Raw genomic sequence first — 20,541 nt, 5'->3', positions numbered from 1 at the left:
GACAAAGCGAGACTCTGTCTAAAAAAAAAAAAAAAAAGTTACATTATTTTGCCCTATATTAAAATTCAGGAAAAGGACCTTAAAAATTATGAGATTAAATTATATACATTATTCTCATTTCATAAATGAGTGTCTTGCTTCCAGGCACACAACTGGCTAATGAAAAGTCCTAGGACTAGAACCTCTGAGAGTCAATCCAGTGCTGCTGACATTAACATTTTGTTAGACGTTTTAAAAATTGGAACCAGAAAAATGTAGATTTAGGGATTCTCAGCCTTTATTTGTAAATATATATTATTGTTAAAGAGCTTTATTAAGATAGAATTTAAGTACCATACAATTCACTCATTTTAAGTGTGTTTTAGTATATCCAAATGGTTTTAGTATATCCAAAGAGTTGGGCAACCATCAGCACAATCAAAAGTGATTTTCATCATTCCTCAAAGAAACACAGCAGCCATTAGGAGTTCTACGCCCCTAACCTTCCCATCCCCCAACCATTAGTCTACTTCCTGTCCCTATGGACTTGCCTATTCTGGGCATTTCACATAAATGAAATCATATAATGTGCAGTCCTTTGTGACTGGCTTCTTTCTCTGAGCATGTCGTCAAGGTTCACCCATGTTGTAGCACATATCTGTACTTCATTGCTTTTTACTGCTGAACAATTAACATTCTAATGTATAAGCATATTTGTTAATCCATTCATTAGCTGATGGACATTTGGGTTGATTCTACTTTCTGGACATTATGAATAATAATCTGTGTACAAGTTTCTGTGTTAGAAGTGTGTTTTCATGTCTCATGGGTATATATACCTAGGAGTAGATATGCTGAGTCATATGGTAACTCTATGTTGAATATTTTGGGGAACTGCCAGGGTGTTTTCTATAGCAGCTGTACCATTTTACATTCTCACCAGCGAGTATGAGGGTTCCAATTTCTCCACATCCTTGTCTGTCTTTTTGATTATAGCCATCCTAGAACATGTGAAATGATTATCTCATTGTTGGTGTGACTTGCATTTCCTTGACGCCTAATAATGTTATTCTTCTTTCCTGTGCTTATTGGCCTTTTGTAGATCTTCTCTGCAAAATCCTTTGCCTATCTTTTCAACTGAGTTGTCTCTTTATTGTTGAGTTATTGTAAGATGCTATTGAGTCTTTTATTATAAGAGTTCTACATGTATTCTGGATACAAGTTATTTATCAAATATATGATCTTCAAATATCACATGCAAATTTAACTAAAATGTTAGTGTGTTAATTGCTCTTAGCAGCCAGCAACAATATAAAATAACATGGAATGATTCCGATTTGTCATAATTGGTGGTGGTGGTGACATGAGCATATGTGTAGGAAAAAAGCTAGAATAAAGTAGTCATCGTTGTTTATTACCTACATAAAGAGATACAACTGTTTTTTTTTTTTTTTTAGCTTTCTTCCTTGGACTGTCTCATCTTCCTACATTATTTTGTGTTAAATGCATATTTAATGTAATGCAAAAATTAATTTAAATGCAAGTATAATTTTCTACATTATCTCACCATTCTTTCCTCTAAATCACTAGCATACAACCACTAAAAATGAGCGAAAGAGAAATGCCTGGTAAAGGTCGGGTGTAGTGGCTCATGCCTATAATCCCTGCACTTTGGGACGCTGGAACAGGCAAATCACTTGAGACCAGGAGTTCAAGACCAGCCTGACCAACATGGTAAAACCCTGTCTCTACTAAAAATACAAAACTTAGCTGGGTGTGGTGGTGCATGCCTATAATCCCAGCTGCTTGGGGGGCTGAGGCACAAGAATTTCTTGAATCCAGGAGAGAGACTGCAGTGAGCCAAGATCACACCACTGTACTCCAGCCTGGGCAACAGAGCAAGACTCTGTCTCCAAAAAAAAAAAAAGTAAAAAGGTTTTATTTATATGCCACCACGTAAAATATTAGTCCCACACTCTCGGGAAAACTATCAGAATGAAGAATTTAATACACTTCATTTTTAAATATCACTAGAAAAAGGGGAATTTATCTTAGGAGGAAGCTTGCTCTGTCAAAGTAAACTATTAGGAAAAGGCCTGCCTTCCAATGAAATCAGTAAAAGACCACAGGATGCAATGGAAAGGCAGCTTAGGTCTGAGCAATCCCAGAGAGCTGAAGAACAGTTGGAAAGGAGAAGTTTTTGGTTTTCTTTTTTTTAATTGCTTTAAGTCAATTATCTGTTTTGGGGGACAAAATAGGGTATAAATTTTTTTAAAGTGTACAAGACTCTAGAGAGGGAAGATTTTGATTAATGCTTTTGACCCCCCCTGAAGTCCACAGCAGCAGTTGAGCTATGACCTACTGAAGATGCCTCAGCAAGCTGGCTTCAATCAGACCTGGAACAAGGGCATGTCTGAAATAAGTTTTATCTGTTAAATTTAATTAATATTATTAAAGATTTAAAACATTACAGTATATGAATGTTACAGCAGCTTTATGCACAACTGTCAAAACTTGGAAGCAAGTAAGGTGTTGTTCAGTGGGTGAATGGATAAACTGGCAAATCCAAACAAATGCCAAAAAACAAAATGAGCTATCAAGCCATAAAGACATGAAAGAATCTTAAATGCATATTATTAATTGAAAGAAACCAATCTGAAAAGGCTACATGCTGTATGAAAAAGGTAAAACTATGGAGACAATACAGAGATCAGTGGTTGCCAGGAGTTGGTGGTGGAGGGAGAGATGAACAGGCATAGCACAAGGGATTTTTGCAGTGAAAATTCACTACGTGATATTGTAAGGGTCGATACATGTTATCATGTCATCATACATTTGTCCAAACCCACAGAATGTACAACACTAAGCATGAACCCTAATGTAAACTGTGGACTTTATGTTAAGATAAATTTGTCAATGTAGGTTCATCAGTTGTAAAAATTTCCCACCCTTGTGGGAGATGTTGATAGTGGAGGAGGCTACACATGTGTGGGGATAGGGGATACATGGGAAATCTCTGTATCTTACTCTCAATTTTGCTGTGAACCTAAAACTGTTCTAGAAAAATAGTCTATTTAAAAAAAAATAAATAAAACAGGCTGGGCACGGTGGCTCACGCCTGTAATCCCAGCACTTTCGGAGACCGGGGCGGGTGGATCACTTGAGGTCAGGAGTTCAAGACCAGACTGGCCAACATGGTGAAACCCTGTCTTACTAAAAATACAAAAATTAGCTGGGCATGGTGGTGCACACCTATAATCCCAGCCACTCGGGAGGCTGAGACAGGAGAATCGCTTGAACTTGGAAGGTGGAGGTTGCAGTGAACCAAGATCGTGCCATTGCACTACAGCCTGGGGGACAAGAGCAAAACTCTGTCTCAAAAAAAAAAAAAAAAAAAAAGATAAATTATGTTTCTGCTAATTCTGGTTAATTCTCAAGAAAAAAAATTTTCCACGGTAATTATCTTAATATAAATCATTGCATTAAAGGTGCCCTGTTTACTAATTATATGCCAGCACCTACATTTGTAACTAGAAGCAAGTTCACATGTTTTTTCCTCTGCAGTGGTTTCCTCAAAATATCTTTAGACAAATCTCCATCTTTGATTTTCCTGGTATTGAAAGGCTACTAGCCACTCACTACTCACCTGCCTGAGATAGAGAAAAAAACTTGAATACTGTCCAGCTTCAGGAAGGTATGAAAGAAATACAGTGATGCAGATTAGTAAGACAGTAGAATCTTTTCCAACTTTCTTCAACGACTGAGAATAAGCAGAAAGAACACACTTTATTAAAATGCCAATACACATTAATGTTGCCAATGTTCTGGGACATCAGCTTCATTATTTTGATCTATTAAGATGAATAACAAAAGTCAAATGGTTAATAAAAGGAAGTTCTATCACCATCTTTCTGAGGAAGTTACAAGTCTTAATTTCAGAGGTATGTTATTTCAAATCATATAGCTAAAAAAAAAAAAAGAAGAAAAAAAATAAACCCACAAAACACACTTACCCATCTTTGTTAACATACTGATTAAAATCCCTGAACAGATCCTGAACTTCCTATAAACAGAACCTGGAAATATATTCCTACAGAACCTTTTAAGAAAATCACTTCTCTTGATTTATAATGTAACTTCTTTAAAGCCATATTCAGTACAGAGGTTTCCGTATATGTAAATTCACTCTATTCTTCAATGTGTTCATGTTCAATTTATCTGTATATCTGGTGGACAAATAAGTACGCTCCAGCCATAAGGTCCAACAGGTAAGAACTTGTTGAATGTTACAACCTTGTTGAAAAATCCTTCTTACATACATAGGATTGTTGAATAGAACCAAATGGTAAGTTAATACCAAAGGAGTGGAAAGCGCTGCAGAGCTTCTAGGTCACCAGACCATAGCTTTTATGTAATTAATAAGCAAAAGCAGCTAATGTTTGTTGAGACCCTGCTGGGCAACAGACACTAGGCTAGTTAATTTACACACATTAACAGTAATCCCCACGACTGCCCTGAAAAGTAAGCCACGGTAGCTCTACTTCACAGAGGAGCTTCGATGCATAACCTGATCACTACAAAGGAAGGTGGGAAGCCTAACTGGCTGGCTCCCAACCCCACTACTGGCTTCCTTCTCTAAATATTTCTTTTGGTGTCTGACATTGTGACAATAATAGAATAGGCAGGATCCCTAGGTCATGCCCTCAGGGGGTATTTTAGAAAAAGTAATTTCTGATTAATTATATGAATTTTTCTGAAAGGTAAACTTGGGGGAGGAAAAGCAAAAACTAAACTGCTTGTTCTTTTTTTTTTGTCTACAATTTTTTTTTTCCCAAGAACAATTTCAAACCAGGTAGGGTAGAGAGAAGGTGAGAGATAAGATACTTTTTCCAGTTGTGTGACACATAACCTTCCCATGCCAGAAAAAGAAGGGGGTGGAGAAGGAGAGCAGAGGGAGGGAAGTAGGGAGGGAGAGAGAGAGAGAGACATATTATAAAAAAAAAAATACTCAATCTGTAACATACAAATTAAATGTCTCTGGTCAAAATTAAAATAACTCATTCAAACCAAAGGCATTTATCCTTATTGAGTTAAAATGAGTGAAAATGACCACTTCAAATGACCACTTTCACTTATTTTGTTTAAAAAGGATGAAAACAACCATGCAAAAAGAAACTTTCTTCCCAAACTCTCATCAAGAATTAACTAGACATTTTCTCTCTTCCTTTATGACATGCTTAAGCACCAATTCTATGTATTTCTTGATACAAACACTAACTCAATCCCTTACTTGCAATTAATTTTGTTTTTCTATTTTTACTAAAGAAATAAGTCAACAACTGCTAGGATCCTTGAGGCTGCACATACATACTTTCATTTGCTTGGCTTAGAAAGACATTTAGGAAAGTAAATATTTCCATATTTTTATTTACCGCAAAAGGGTCTGCTTGTTTCCAAGAAATCTGAGCTCCCCAGGAAACCGGTCTCATTTTCTCAGGCAGAGATTCTGGAACAGCCACTAAGATGAAGCAGATGTCCAGAAGAGCCACCACCGTGGCCACCAGCACAACGAGGCTGTCTCCGTAACTGGCAGAAAGATATGCTCCAATGGCCGGGCTGCTGACAAGACTAGCCGCGAAGGTGGCTGAGACCTGTGGGAAAGCATACTCTCACCCAGGGTCCCCAGGTGAACACCTGTGGGGAAAGCATATCCTTACCCAGGTCCTGCCTGCTGCAGATGCACACCTTCAGGAAAGCACACTCAACCAGGGTCCCACAGGTGCATACCTGCAGCCATGCTTCCCTGGCTTTAAGTAAGACAAAAGAAATGTGTTGCATATAAATTTTAAGAATGAAAGAGAATTAAAGTGATTTAAGAATGTGTTCATAAACTATTAACTAACTGGAGATACCCTGCAGAGCTACAAGAGTAAAAAAGGATTATCTTAATTAGAAATAAAAATTGTAAAAACCTTCCCCATAAATAAAACATTAGCTCTTTGGTCTTCTTTAACTGGGGACCGGGGACGTGAGATGGTATGAAAAGAATTCCTGCAGGGCTGATGGTAAAACCTACAAGCTACTGTGCTTGATTTAATCTTCTAAAAACACTGCACTGTTTGAACATTTTACCATTTGGTGGTCATTTCATTAGCACTGCCGGGGATTGGGGGGAACCCTCTGCTATTCTTAGAAAAAAGACTATTAACAACAACAAAGGAATTTGTTGAGGTGGAATTTTGAAGCTTTTTGACTAGACAGCTGTGGATTTCTGTCACTGTCACCACCTGACCCTATCCAGTATAGAGACCACAGAGCTAGCTAAGCACACCCACAACCTGAAGCCACAGTGAGCCCCTTCACACTGCACTCCCATAAGCACGTGGAATGTCCACTTTATTTTAGAACACAATCTGAATGGTCAGATGCTTATTGGGCAAACTCCAAATTATAACCACACTAAATGTCAAATGCATACCTGTAAGTTAGCTTTTTAAACTTCTAATGGATTTTATTAAAAATCACAAAAATTCTGGCAATAAAAAATTCTTTTTCATCCATCATCTTCAAACTGAATTTAAAAAACAGTATATCTGAAATTAGTATTATATTAAAAGTACTATAAAAGCTAAAAATCAAGTATTTTTGGAGGGAAAAAAAGAATGTGGAAAATTCCAATGTGGGGAATAGGAATCTTTCGTTCAATATTTACTGAGTATCTACTATGTACCAGATGAAGAAAAGTAAGCTCTTGCCCTCAGGCTTTCCCGCTTTATTCAAGAATATCAGGGCAACCAAATAACTGCATTATAAACTGCAACGACATGCAAACAGTTATGGGAACATTCCTACACCCTTCTCAGGTGTTAAGGGAGCACTGCTGCAGCATCTTCAGGTGTTAAAGGGTCTATGGCCTCATGAAACTCTATGCAAAATGTGTCTATCTTAAAGCCTAAAGTAGTCTACTTGCTTAGTTTATGTTTTTATCTAAACTCCTCTTTCACTTAACATTCAATACAACTCCGATGAATAAATCTAAAGAATGACTTCACCACAACAAACTCTTAGTGTTAACTCACTTATTAATATGACTAATCATTGCGTAGCCCTGAAAGAATTACTACTTTCTTGGTTTACTGAAGAAGTTTGAGTAAGGAAGGTGTACATATCTTTATATTGTTCTTTAATGGGTCTCAAAATGCTCCTTAGAACTTGACTGACACGTTCTGTAATTAATTGGCAATAAATTCTCCTATATCTAGAAGATAGGTAGACTGCAATCAAGGCAGCCTTGCATGCTGAGTTGCTTATGCTGGCTGGGAGCACACTTCAGCTGAGTGCCATTCAGTCTGGATGTGTGTTCTCACTGATTTCTCTCAATGCCCCTTTGAGCAGATACTAACCCTAACTGTCATTATACAATGAGGAGCTGAGCTGGAGAAGGTAATTAAGTCACAGGCACTTCTGGTTAGAAGTCTCTTAAATCTTTCTTGAAAGCACTACTGCTCAGCACAACAGCTGTGTGAAGGGTTTCCCAGCTGAAAGCGAGGAACAAAAATCTAATAATATTGCAGAAAAATGAGTATCTCAACAGGTATTTCCTATGCTGTAGAAGAAAGCTGTCCCTCACTACTCTGTTGGCCAAGCCTTATGGACACACCTTGAATATGAACAACCTGCCTTCTTGTTTTTGTTTTTTCTTTTCTTTTTTTGGCGGGGCAGTCAGGGGGTATTAATTTTTGGAGTTTGGGGGGCATTTTTTTTTGAGGTGGGTCTGACTGTCACAACCTGGAGTGCAGTGGCACGATCTTGGCTCACTGCAACCTCAGCCTCCCAGGTTCAAGCAATTCTCCTGCCTCAGCCTCCCAAGTAGCTGAGATTACAGACGCACACCACCACGCTCAGCTAATTTTCGTATTTTTAGTAGAGACGGGGTTTCACCATGTTGGCCAGGATGGTCTCGATTTCTTGACCTCATGAGCCGCCCCCACCTCAGCCTCTCAAAATGCTGAGATTACAGGGTAAGCCACTGCACCCGGCCTATTTTTGTTTTTGGTGTTCCTGAGTGAGCTCCAAATCTTGCCTTCTTCGAAGCTTTCCTATCAGCTTCTATCTCTGTCCTCCTCCATCACGACTGGAGATGCCCCTTTTTAGGGCATGACATGAGAGGGACATTCAGGAGTGGAGGGAATAAGCAAGGAGAGAGAGAGAGAAGGTAGAAGAGTCAGAGGGAAGTGGGGTTGAAAGAGTAATTTGCAAACTACTGATGTCTAAAGTCAACAAAGTAAAAATTGTTGTGTTTTGTGGAATAGTAGTAACTCATTTATATGCCCACCGTTGATTCAGGAAGTTATTCATTCAGTCAGCAATGAATGAGAATTTACTCTACTCCAGGAAGTAGATTTAAAAGACCCAGGAAAAGGAGATAAATAACCTAAGTTTCTGGCATTCAATCTCCCTCCAACCTATTCCCCACAACCTAGCCAGATCATCTTTCTTCTTCCAATTTCTTATTCTGAATATTTTCAAATATGGAGGAAGACGGGAGAAGGGTACAAAGCATACTTCCATGCCTCACAGGTTCAGGCATGGAACACACATGCCCATCCACATGCTATGCTATCTTTTCCCCTGAACCATCTGAAAGTAACTGGCAGAGTCCTGACACTGATGTAAAACGCTTCAGCTATCTTCTAACAAGTCTTTCTTCTACATAACCATGATGCTATTATCATGCCTGAGAAAATTAGAAACACTGTCAGGTGTGAAATTATCAGAAAAAAGGTCTCCTATAACTTTTGTTATTCAGCAACTATGTATTTGATGAATGAGTGAATGTAGTCCTTTTCTACACACCATGTTCCAAATGTATGTCCAAAACACACAACCACCAATAGAGTTAACAATGGATTAACATTGCTGAGGTTTAGCACCTCTCCAAATTAGGTGCACAAATTGCTTGTGCAACTTGACTGCTTAACGCTCCTCAGGGGATCAGATAACAAGAAACAAATCAAACTAATTTTTTAAAAAATTCAAATGTTCAATTGTAATCCCCGATGTTGAAAGTGGGGCCTGGAAGGAGGTGATTGGATCATGGGGGCAGTTTCTCATGAATGGTTTAGCACCACCTTCCTTGGTTGTTAATAGTGAGTGAGTTCTTGTGAGATCTGGCCGTTTAAAAGCGTGTAGCACCTCCCCCTTCACTATCTCTTCCTCCTGCTCTGGTCATGTGAAGATGCCTGCTCCGGCTCTGCCTTCCATCATGAGTAAAGGCTCCCTGAGGCCTCCCCAGAAGCAGAAGCCTCTATGCTTCCTTTATAGCCTGCAGAACTGTGAGACAAACCTCTTTTCTTTATAAATTACCCAGTCTCAGATATTTCTTTATAGCAGTGCAAGAAAGGATTAATAAACTCACTTTCCAGTAAATTTCTAATACAATGTTAATTACTATTCTGGTTAAAAATATATATATAGTCTATTATCTTACCCATCCATAAGCTGTACTTCGCTCGTGCTCCTGAGTGACATCAGCTACATAGGCAAATATAACAGAAAACGTGACCGAGAAGACTCCAGACACAGAAATCATCGCAAAATACCACCTATAAAAAGATTATTTTAATGACCCAAGAGAAGGGGAGTGTATGTACACTTTCATTACCTGAGCCAAAGACATCATGTAAAGATTACACACCAAGAAATAAGTATACTTGTATATGTATGTATACTTAAATATATCAAAAAAAATTTAAGTTAAGACAGGAAGAAGTAGAAACATATTAATTTCATCATTGTTCAAAGGGGGTCAGTACATGCCCCCTAAAAAAAACAAAAGAAGAGGAAAAATGGAAAGAATAAGGGGATTGGGTAAAAGTTGTATTTTTAAACGTAGCCAACAGACAGAAAAAAAACCTTCTCAAATATCCTAGCTATAAGTAAGGAAAAGACATACAACAAATGATTTGAAAAGATCTACATAAAAGCAGAAATCATAATGAAAAATATTAGTGTACTTAAGACCAAAAATTTATATCATGTGATAGATGCTTTTTTTAAAAACCTAGCTTAAAATTAACAAAGAAAAATCTTATAGAACAAAAAGTGGGGTTTACTCCAGGATAGAAAAATATTTTAATATTTAAAAATCTATTAATATAATTATTCATTTTAATAGCTCTAAAGAGAAAAGGTGGGCGGATCACGACGTCAGGAGATTGAGATCATCCTGGCTAACATGGTGAAACCCTGTCTCTATTAAAAATGCAAAAAATTAGCCAGGCGTGGTGGCAGGCGCCTGTAGTCCCAGCTACTCAGGAGGCTGAGGCAGGAGAATGGTGTGAACCCATGAGGCGGAGCTTGCAGTGAGCCGAGATTGCGCCACTGCACTCCAGCCTGGGCGACAGAGCAAGGCTCCGTCTAAAAAAAAATAAGAGAAAAGGTAAATAATATCCATTAAGGCTATAAAGTCATCAAATAAAATCTGACATGTACTCAATGTTTTTTAAAAATCTGTGGATACGATAGGAATATTTTTCAGTCTAAAAACCAGCTTAACACCTAATGATGAAACATTACAATACTCCCTTTATGTATATGATGAAAATAAGCCCAAAATCATCACTTTGATTTACTAATATTCATTAGTCAAAGCAATTAGCAAAAGCAGTGAGCAGTATGAAAACTGGAAGAGAAAAAATTATTTACAGATGACAATAACATACCTAGAAAACCAAGCAATTAGAAGAGCTCATGTTGTAGCAGAACAAAAAAGATAAAATTTATAGGAACAAAACTTAAGAAATATATAAGATCTAAAGAAAAAAATCTTAAGCTAAAAAAAGGACATTAAAAAGTCCCAACTCATGGAAAAGCATGACATCTTGGACATAAAGACTCAATACCAAAAAATTCATCAACTCGTAGAAAATAAAATGATTAGGGGTATCCAATAAATTCAGAATGTGATAGGTGTTAGCATAAAATTCCTACCAAATAATCAAATGAAAATATTTTCACACGAGCTAAAAAAAAAAAATCTATTAATAGGATTAAAAACCGAAACAAAACTTCCATATGTAAGTGTGTTCTTCACATAAGAAAGAGCATCTCTGCAATAGGAATACACACCAAAATACCATCTTCTGTTATCCAAAAAAAAAAAAAAACAACTAAGTTACAGCTCACATGCAAATTCCAACCTACCTTTGGTAACCAAATGGGCTTTGGTCACATGCTAAATACTCTCCCGATTTATACAAAGGAAAAAAAAAAAATTGGGCCAGGCACTGTGGCTCATGCCTGTAATCCCGGCACTTTGGGAGGCCGAGGAAGGTGGATAACCAGGAGTCAGGAGTTCAAGGGAAGCCTCACCAATATGGTGAGACCCCATCCCTACTAAAAATCCAAAAATTAGCCGGGCGTCTGTAGTCCCAGCTACTCAGGAGGCTGAGGCAGGAGAATTGCTTGAACCTGGGAGGCGGAGGTTGCAGTGAGCCAAGATCGTGCCACTGCACTCCAGCCTGGTCATCAGTGCAAGACTCCATCTCAAAAAACAAAAACAAGGAAAAAAAACCGAACTCAAATTCACATTATGATTTAAAATAGGCTATCAGCCTTATTACAGTATATTTTAAAGTGACTCCCGCCTATTATGATATAAACTATGTTTGTGTCAGTGCCCCACAGCAATGAGCTGACAAAAATAATATATTTATAAAGTCAACTAAAAGTCACAGTGATGAAGATGGGATTGTTAGCCCATTCTCAGGGTTAAGCTCCCATATCTGACATCATGGCAACATCAGCTGCCCGAAGAGGCATCTTTTATTTCTATTTCTTCACTTAAGTAACTTATCTCAGACTAGAATGTCTTCATTCTAGAATGTCTTCATTCTAGAATGTCTTCATTCTAGAATGTCTTCACTACCCCATTTATAAAATGGATATAATGACAACTGTCCAAACTGGTTTTCAGTATTACCAGAGAGATCAAATGAAAACACAAGTACAACTGCTTTGTAATAGTTAAGAAGTGCTCTGCAAATATAAGTATAATTCACATGTGACTCAAAACAAGCAGTCAGGAGGTGAAGGGCCAAGTCACTCACCATGGGCTGATCCTCATCAGTGGGATTGGGAAGCAGGTAAAGAATACAGTGCCGAGGAGAAAGGGCTTCCTCCCCCACACATCAGACAGGGCACCTATGAGTGGGGCACTCAAAAAAGAGAGCAGGCCCTGGAGAAGAAACCAAAGCAAAGGTTAGTTTTATAATCTGATCCCTCAATTACCTGTAATTCGTATTTTCTAAATGCATTAGCTCTAATTCATTGTATTGCCCCCAAAACAGAATAATACTTTGAAACATTAAATACAAACTACTACTAAAAAAATAAAATTAGGCCTGGCGTGGTGGCTCACGCCTGTAATCCCAGCACTGTGGAAGGCCGAGGCGGGTGGATCACCTGAGGTCAGGAGTTCAAGACCAGTCTGGCCAACATGGTGAAACCCCGTCTCTACTAAAAATACAAAATTACAAAAAATTAGCCGGGCATGGTGGCAGGTGCCTGTAATCCCAGCTACTCGGGAGGCTGAGGCAGGAGAATCACTTGAACCCCAGAGGCAGAGGCTGCAGTGAACCAAGATCGTGCCTTTGCACTCTAGGCTGGGCAACGAGAGCAAAACTGCTGTCTAATTAAAATAAAATTATAACCAAAAATGTAAATGTTCTATCAGAAAGGGAAGGAAGAAGTAAAAAAGCTTGTTTTCCAGAAGAAATTAGAAAAGAGAGATGACATGATATATATATACCCACATTTGGCCCTTAAGATGAACACACATCAAGCATATGAGAATAAGCTAGAAATTTAAATCACTTTAATAAATATATATGGCATATCAATTCTGCACAAAACTCTGCATTAACTGGTACAATGACACCCAAATGAATGTACACCATATACTATCCCCAGGGCCTCACAGGGATAAAGAAGAGGAGTGTACATATGCTTAATGCGCAAAAGAAAACTAGATTCTTTGTCAACTTTGTCAATCAAAGTAAAGTTCTCTCTGCCTGATGAGTTTAGGAAGGAGATAATCCAACCTGAACAATAACTACAGTTGAAACTAAGAGGAAGAGAGTCTGACATAGCTAACACCACACAGAAGCAAAGGAGGCCAAGGAACTCACATTCACTGCTTGCCCACTATTTCCCAGTCACCCTGTTGGCTGGCCACCTTCATTTCAATGCTACAGATAAGCAGCAGGGTGGGGAGAGCAGGGATGGACAAGAGTAGAAAAATGCTGATGAATAATGAAATAGGTGATGAGTACACAGGTATTCATTACACTATTCTTTTGTGTATCTGAATTTCCATGATCCATCTTAAAAATTCCTCAGCACATCACATAAATAGGACACTCCAAAACCTGGCTCCTGACACACATCCTCTGCTGTGGCTGCCTGCGATACTTCCAGTTTTCTGGACATAGAATGTTCCTGTGTGCCAATGGGCCTTTGCATGCACATCCATCCCACACTTGGAGCCTGGAAACTGCTAGTGATTCTTCTCAATCCTGGGAGAGAAGCACCTCTTCCTCTATCTAGTCTCTTAGCTCTTCTATTATGATTTCAGCACTCCATTAAATCACATGTTATTTGTCTGTCTTCTCTACTGGATTCAAAATTGAGATTAAGGTCAGAAGGATGACGTTTCTTCTTATCTCTGTACCCATGGTGCCTATCACAGGGCCTGATAAACACTGGTTTTCAAATACGTTTGGTGAATTGAAAAGAACTTTTCAGAGAAAATCAACTTACAGAAGTCTCCAAGTTCACATAATTGGAAAGAAAAAGGAACAGATTCCAATCCCCTATCAGCCACCAACTGATTAATCCCCTATCAGCCAATCCCCTATCAGCCACCAGGACAGCAGACATAGGTAAACTGGTAAGGGGTGGGACTCAAAGTGAAGCAGCTTCACTGTCTGGGGAAATACCCGCGATTCATCATCTTGCACCAAGAAGATTAAGGACATGGGCACACATGGGTGGGTAAAGGAGGGGAAAGTTTAATAGGCAAATGAAAGAAGAGAGCTTCCTCGTACAAAAGAAGGATTATTATTAATACTTTATATAAAAGAAGCTGTGGGTAAGTTTAGCTTCAGGCATAGCTAGATGGACAAAGGGAAGGAGTTGTTCATGTAGTGTCATCTGGGTTCTCTCACCAATTCTTAGTAAGGTGTCTCAACGTAGTAAGCAGGACAGTTTCTGCAATCCTAGGCTTACTACAAGTTAAGTAACCCCAGTAGACTGAGAAAATCTCAATACCTCTAGCAGAAAATTCCTCTGGAGAAATATCACTGATCTGGTTTGGATCATTTGCCCATTGTCCATGCATCTAGTTTAAATCACTATGCAGCCAACCCTCTGTATATGCAGGCTCCATATCTGTAGATTCATCCAATCATGGATGAAAAATATTTGGAAGAAAACAATTACAAATAAGAACACAACAATAAAAAATACAAATTAAAAAACAATATAGTGTAACAACTATTTACACAGTATTAGGTATTATAAGTGATCTAGAGATGAATTAGAGTATAAGAAGACTGAGAATGAGTGGCCTTACAGGTAGAAAGAAAACTATGCTAGGTCAAGTGAAGAAAGCAAGTAAAGAAAGCCTTTTAAGAATGAAAAAGGGGCCAGGCGTGGTGGCTCACGCCTGTAATCCCAGCACTCTGGGAGGTTGAGGTGGGCAGATCACCTGAGGTCAGGAGTTCAAGACCAGTCTGGCCATGGTGAAATCCCATCTCTACTAAAAATACAAAAAATTAGCCGGGCATGGTGGTGTGCACCTCTAATCCCAGCTACTCGGGAGGCTGAGGCAGGAGAATCGCTTGAACCCAGGAGGCGGAGGCTGCAGTGAGCCGAGATCGCACCATTGCACTCCAGCCTGGGCAACAAGAGCAAAACTCTGTCTCAAAAAAAAAAAAAGAAGGAAAAAGGATCAGAATAATTCTGGTGGAAGAGTGTGGAAGTCTACTTGTAATGAATGTAAGATAGCATGGCAAAGAAAGAAATGGGGTAGTAGCCTGAGGAGAAAAGGAAAAGAGGTTTTGTTTTTAGATTGGAGAAATGGAATGCTTGTATGCTGGTAGGAATAATTTAGAGGGAAAATTAAAAATACTGGGGAAAAAAGGCATAATTGCTGAATTCTTGAGAATGGATGAGATATGTGAAGAAGCTGGCTTTAGCAAGGAATAAGGACAGTTCATCCTTAGAAACAGGAGAGGAGGGAAAGTATATGAGAACAGATACATGTAGGTGGATAGGAGATGTGATGATGGGAGACTGAAATTTCTCTTTGGATTGCTTCTATTTATTTAGTGACATAGTTAAGGTCATCAGACGGTGTTAAAGGTACTGCCTCCAGACAGAGTAGCTGGAGAATTAAATTCTCAAGGGTTGGGGTTTAGCCAACCAAGTGTGACAGAGTAAAAAGAGGGCACGCTTTATATGCAAAGCAGTAATTATAATGATTGACCACAGAATTTAAGCCAAGAAAGATGAAAGTGAGGATACAGGGGTAGGGGTGACAATGAAAGGCAGGTAGGATGGGTTTTCAGTGCTGATATACTAAGCTGTAGTACAAAATAGAGTAAGCTAGAATGGTAAGGAGGTAGTGGTTGAATACTAGGATATATAGAGAAACAGTACGTATAATGGTCAGAGTTCGGATGCTGGAAGCAATACTTTCTGGGATAAAATTCTGGTTTGAGCAATTGTAGCTGTGAAACGATGGGCAAATTATTTATCTTTCTTTCTCAATTTACTTACCTATGAAAGGGAATAATGAGTACCTATCTCTTAGAAAGTTTGCCATTATTAATACTATGTAATGGTTAGAGTTATTATAAGTGAATGGCTAACTTAGGGTGGAGGGAAATAGATCAAGGAACTGAAAGACCACTATTATTGGAAGGATAATCTGTGTGGATATTGAAACCACCAAGAAACAAGACAGGTCTTTGCTGGGCGCGGTGGCTCACGCCTGTAATCCCAGCACTTTGGGAGGCCGAGGCGGGAGGATCACGAGGTCAAGAGTTCGAGACCAGCCTAGGCAACATGGTGAAACCCCGTCTCTACTAAAAATACAAAAATTAGCTGGGCGCGGTGGCTCACGCTTGTAATCCCAGCAAGAATGGCGTGAACCCGGGAGGCGGAGCTTGCAGTGAGCCGAGATCGCGCCACTGCACTCCAGCCTGGGCGACAGAGCAAGACTCCGTCTCAAAAAAAAAAAAAAAAATACAAAAATTAGCCAGGTGTGGTGGTGTGTGCCTGTAATCTCAGCTACTCGGGAGGCTGAGGCAGGAGAATCACTTGAACCTGGACAGCAGGGAGCTGCAGTGAGCCGAGATAGCACCACTGCACCCCAGCCTAGGCAACAGGGTGGGACTCCGTCTCAAAAAAAAAAAAAAAAAAAAAAAAAAAGACAGGTCTTAAATACTGCTAAAATTTCCTGTTCAGCCACTGGTAGGATTATATTATTGCACATTAGTGGTAAACACAAATTACCTAAATTTGCTCATAATAGTTGTTAAAAACAAAATTTTTAAAGTATTGATTTCAAAACTATTTAATGTAGATTATTTTTTGCTAAATTTAAAATTTTACCCTAATTGTTATTTCACAATTTTTTCTTTTATATTTGTAGAATATACTCCAATAACAGCAACAAAAGGTTTCTCAACAATCTAGAATTGTTCAGAGTGAGACTGAAAAGTTATATTAGCAGTTCATAAAGGTCTGTTGTATGTGGCAACACAATACATTGTTATAAAGTATAATGTATTTATGGAAGTAGAAGGTAGTTCTTTCCAAGTTTGAGAAAAAACATTTCAGATTTTTAACTACTTTCCATTTTGAATTCATTGTTTCTTTCCAAGTTTATGAGAAAAAACTTTTCAGATTTTTAACTACTTTCCATTTTGAATTCATTGTTTCCTTCCAAGTGTATGGGAAAAAAACATTTCAGATTTTTACTACTTTCCATTTTGAATTCATTGTTTCTTTCCAAGTTTATGAGAAAAAACATTTCAGATTTTTTAACTACTTTCCATTTTGAATTCATTGTTTCTTTCCAAGTTTACGAGAAAAAAACATTTCAGATTTTTAACTACTTTCCATTTTGAATTCGTTGTTTCTGATGTAAGTAATAAATGTATTTTTACTTTAGGATTCTAATGGTTTTGTGAGGATTATTCCAAACAAGAGTGGTAAACTGTGAATTTTATTTAGAAATGTACTTATGCACAAATTCTGTATGTTACTAACACGTTAGTCATAGTTCTCTGTTTAACTGGAAACAGAAAGTCTGTAAATCATGTCTAGGTTGTGTTTCACTTGTTTATGTATCCACAGTGTTTGTTAAATAATAAAAAGTACCGAAATGGGAGGATGTCTATGGCACACCTGGCTAATTTTGCATTTTTAGTAAAGACAGGGTTTCTCCATGTTGGTCAGGCTGGTCTCAAACTCCCAACCTCAGGTGATCCACCCATCTCGGCCTCCCAAAGTTGTGGGATTACAGGCGTGAGCCACTGTGCCTGACCTACCCTGACTTTTTTTTACACAATGTGTCCTTCTGAACACTGTAGACCAAGCCCCAGAACCTGCACCTGTGGGAAAGGCTGTATTTGCTATTTGTAGTCAGTCCAGGGGGATCCGAGGGCCACAGTGGCTGCCAGTGTGGGACTGACCGAGGGGGCAAGCCCAGAGCGTTCAGCCATGGCTGAGCTGCACACCAGCACCATGGTAGCCATCCCACCAATATGCCACATGGCCTGGCCTGCCCGGCAAGCTGCTCAGTGGCCCTGCGCACTGTGTACCGTCTCAAGGGCTGCAGGAAGGCCAAGTTACTGGCTGTATAAGAGTAGTACCCCAGGAGCTCCTGAAAGACCTAATGCCAGGACCAGTGTCCCTGGTGATGGAACATTCATAGGAGCTCTACAAGGACCTAAACCCCTTTACTCCTCTTACAAGGTATCCGGATTCCTGATTATGCCTTTATGCAAGACTTGGCCAAAATGTATGAGCATCCTCTTGCTCTCACTAGTGCCAACCTCAGCTCCCAGGACAGTTCTCTGAATGTCATGGAGTTGTAAGACCTCTGGCCTCAGTCGTCCTTGGTCATTGATGGGGGACAAACTAGGGATAGCCAGATCCCTGAGTGTTGCCTTGGCTCAACTGTGGTTGACTTATCTGTGCATATAAAATTTGGCATCATTCGTCCAGGCTGTGCCCTGGAAAGTACTACAGCCTTCCTTAAACAGAGGTATGGGTTGCACCCCTCATGTGCATCCTGCTTGTGAAACTCAGGAAGCAGGAAGGCCCATGGCCTGGTGCTGGATACTATGTGTCCGTCCACTGATAATTGCCAAGCCCTCATTTACAGAGGCCATTGGAGCTCCTGCACTAGTCTGATTTTTTTTCTTTTTTTTTTGAGATGGAGTTTTGTTCTTGTTGCCCAGGCTGGAGTGCAATGGCACGATCTCGGCTCACTGCAACCTCCGTCTCCCAGGTTCAAGCAATTCTCCTGCCTCAGCCTCCCAAGTAGCTGGGGTTACAGGCATGCACCACCACAACTGGCTAATTTTGCATTTTTAGTAGAGACAGGGTTTCTCCATGTTGGTCAGGCTGGTCTCAAACTCCCAACCTCAGGTGATCTGCCCACCTCGGCCTCCCAAAGTGCTGGGATTACAGTGTGAGCCACCGTGCCTGACCTAGCCTGACTTTTTTTTACACAATGTGTCTTTCTGAACACTGTAGACCAAGACCCAGAAGCTGCACCTGTGGGAAAGGCTGTATTTAATATTTGTAGTCTCATATATCAGCCAAAAGCTGAATGGAGAGGTTAACAACATTCCTAGGTGTCCTTATTCTAATAAGTTTATTTTTTTAATTGAAAAGTAATTTAAATAGCAGATTTAGAATCTAATGAGAGCCTCCTCTCTGCTGGGTGGTAGCATTCAAAATGGTTCAGACCAGCTAAAAGTGCCGATGCTGTTTAAAAAGTCTCAGGTGACCAAAGGCATGGGTTGGCCTCCTGAAGCTGGAACCAGGTAGAGCTACAGGCCAAACACTCTCTCCTCTGAACCAGTGGAGCTAGGGGTGTCGAGTACTGTAATTGCTGGCGGGGAGAGCAGTCATTTTGGTCTAACGCTAGGACGTCTGCTCAGTTGGTGGGGGTTGTCCAAATTAAAGAATATTGAGAAATAAATCTCCACTATCCTTTTCAGCCAGGGACTTTTTTCTTATTTATTCATAAATTAAGTTGTAGTTATACCTATAACACTTTCATCTAAGTCCAGTGTTCTCAGTAGCCTTTTGTCTATTTACGTGTACTAAGTGTTCAACATAATTACTGTTGGGCATTTGAACTTTGCTTTTCTTTAGTAAAAAGACATACAGCTATAAAAAAAAAAAAGTACCCAAATGATAAAAAATAAATAAAATGCCATTTTACATATAAATATCCTCAAATTCTTTTTGAAAACAGGCAAATAATAAATATTTATTAATATTTAACATTATTTATTATATGAATGTTTTTTAAGAGCTATGAAAATAACGAATTACAATGGCTAAATTCAGCACATTACCAGGGCATAATTTTTTTTTTTTTTTTTTTTTTTTTTGAGACAGAGTCTCGCTCTGTTGTCCAGGCTGGAGTGCAGTGGCGCGATCTCAGCTCACTGCAACCTCCATCTCCCAGGTTCAAGCGATTCTCCTACCTCAGCCTCCCCAGTAGCTGGGACTACAGGGGCCAGCCACCACACCCAGCTAATTTTTTGTATTTTTGGTAGAGACGGGGTTTCACCGTGTTAAGCCAGGATGGTCTCAATCTCCTGATCTTGTGATCCGCCTGCCTTGGCCTCCCAAAGTGCTGGGATTACAGGTGTGAGCCATCGCACGTGGCCTCAGGAATAATTTTAACTATGTTGTTCAGTACAATGTATAATTATGCATAGATTGACATTATCTAAACTGGAAAGCACAAATTAGACCCTATACTCATATGCTTTACTATAAGAAACTAAAAAATACTATTATACTTTAAACCCCTATTTAACTCTTTTCCTATTTAGAAAAAACAAGTGCAGCTCACCGCCAGCATTCATATAATTTTACATATGCAAACTCTTTGAGGCTGAAGCAAATCTGATTGATTTTTCAATGTGAAAATAAAATATAAAAAGTGTTCTTGGGGTTATTTCTAAACAGAACTAACATCGGAATCACCTGAATCATCAGAATTGTCTATTTCAAAAAACTGGATTCATCAAATGAATCTTCAGCCGGTAACTGTTCGAGAACAATGTTAACATCACACATAGAAGTGCTGTGTTTTCTAGGATTTGACATTTTCAGTGATACAGTGCTACTATAGTTTGTAACTAGAAACACCACTACTAAAAACAGAATACAGGCCAGGCGCAGTGGCTCATTCCTGTGATTCCAAGACTGTGGGAGGCCAAGGCGGGCAGATCACTTGAG

At 39.2% G+C, this 20,541-nt stretch overlaps 1 protein-coding gene and 1 pseudogene across 4 annotated transcripts in view; one reads left to right on the top strand and one right to left on the bottom strand.

The window, feature by feature from the left end:
* The window catches only part of MFSD14B (major facilitator superfamily domain containing 14B), an 87,680-nt gene that overhangs the window by 10,359 nt on the left and 56,780 nt on the right, over positions 1–20,541 (bottom strand). For 3 of the 4 annotated variants that reach the window (XM_032164574.2, XM_032164573.2, XM_058445635.1), the window contains 4 exons: positions 12,090–12,217; positions 9,470–9,584; positions 5,412–5,630; positions 3,626–3,739 (listed from right to left, as the gene is read on the bottom strand). In XM_032164574.2, the coding sequence (XP_032020465.1) occupies positions 3,626–3,739; positions 5,412–5,630; positions 9,470–9,584; positions 12,090–12,217 (576 nt within the window). Of the gene's footprint in view, positions 1–3,625; positions 3,740–5,411; positions 5,631–9,469; positions 9,585–12,089; positions 12,218–14,310; positions 14,430–20,541 lie in introns of those variants that run through there. The other variant, XM_032164575.2, reaches the window with a different exon arrangement.
* On the top strand, positions 15,552–18,391 carry LOC116474238 (threonylcarbamoyl-AMP synthase-like; annotated as a pseudogene).

This window comes from Hylobates moloch, unplaced genomic scaffold, assembly GCF_009828535.3.
Source record: "Hylobates moloch isolate HMO894 unplaced genomic scaffold, HMol_V3 SCAFFOLD_10, whole genome shotgun sequence".
NCBI lineage: Eukaryota > Metazoa > Chordata > Mammalia > Primates > Hylobatidae > Hylobates > Hylobates moloch.
Note: the sequence above shows the minus strand (reverse complement) of the source record. Positions and strands in the feature narration are given on the sequence as shown.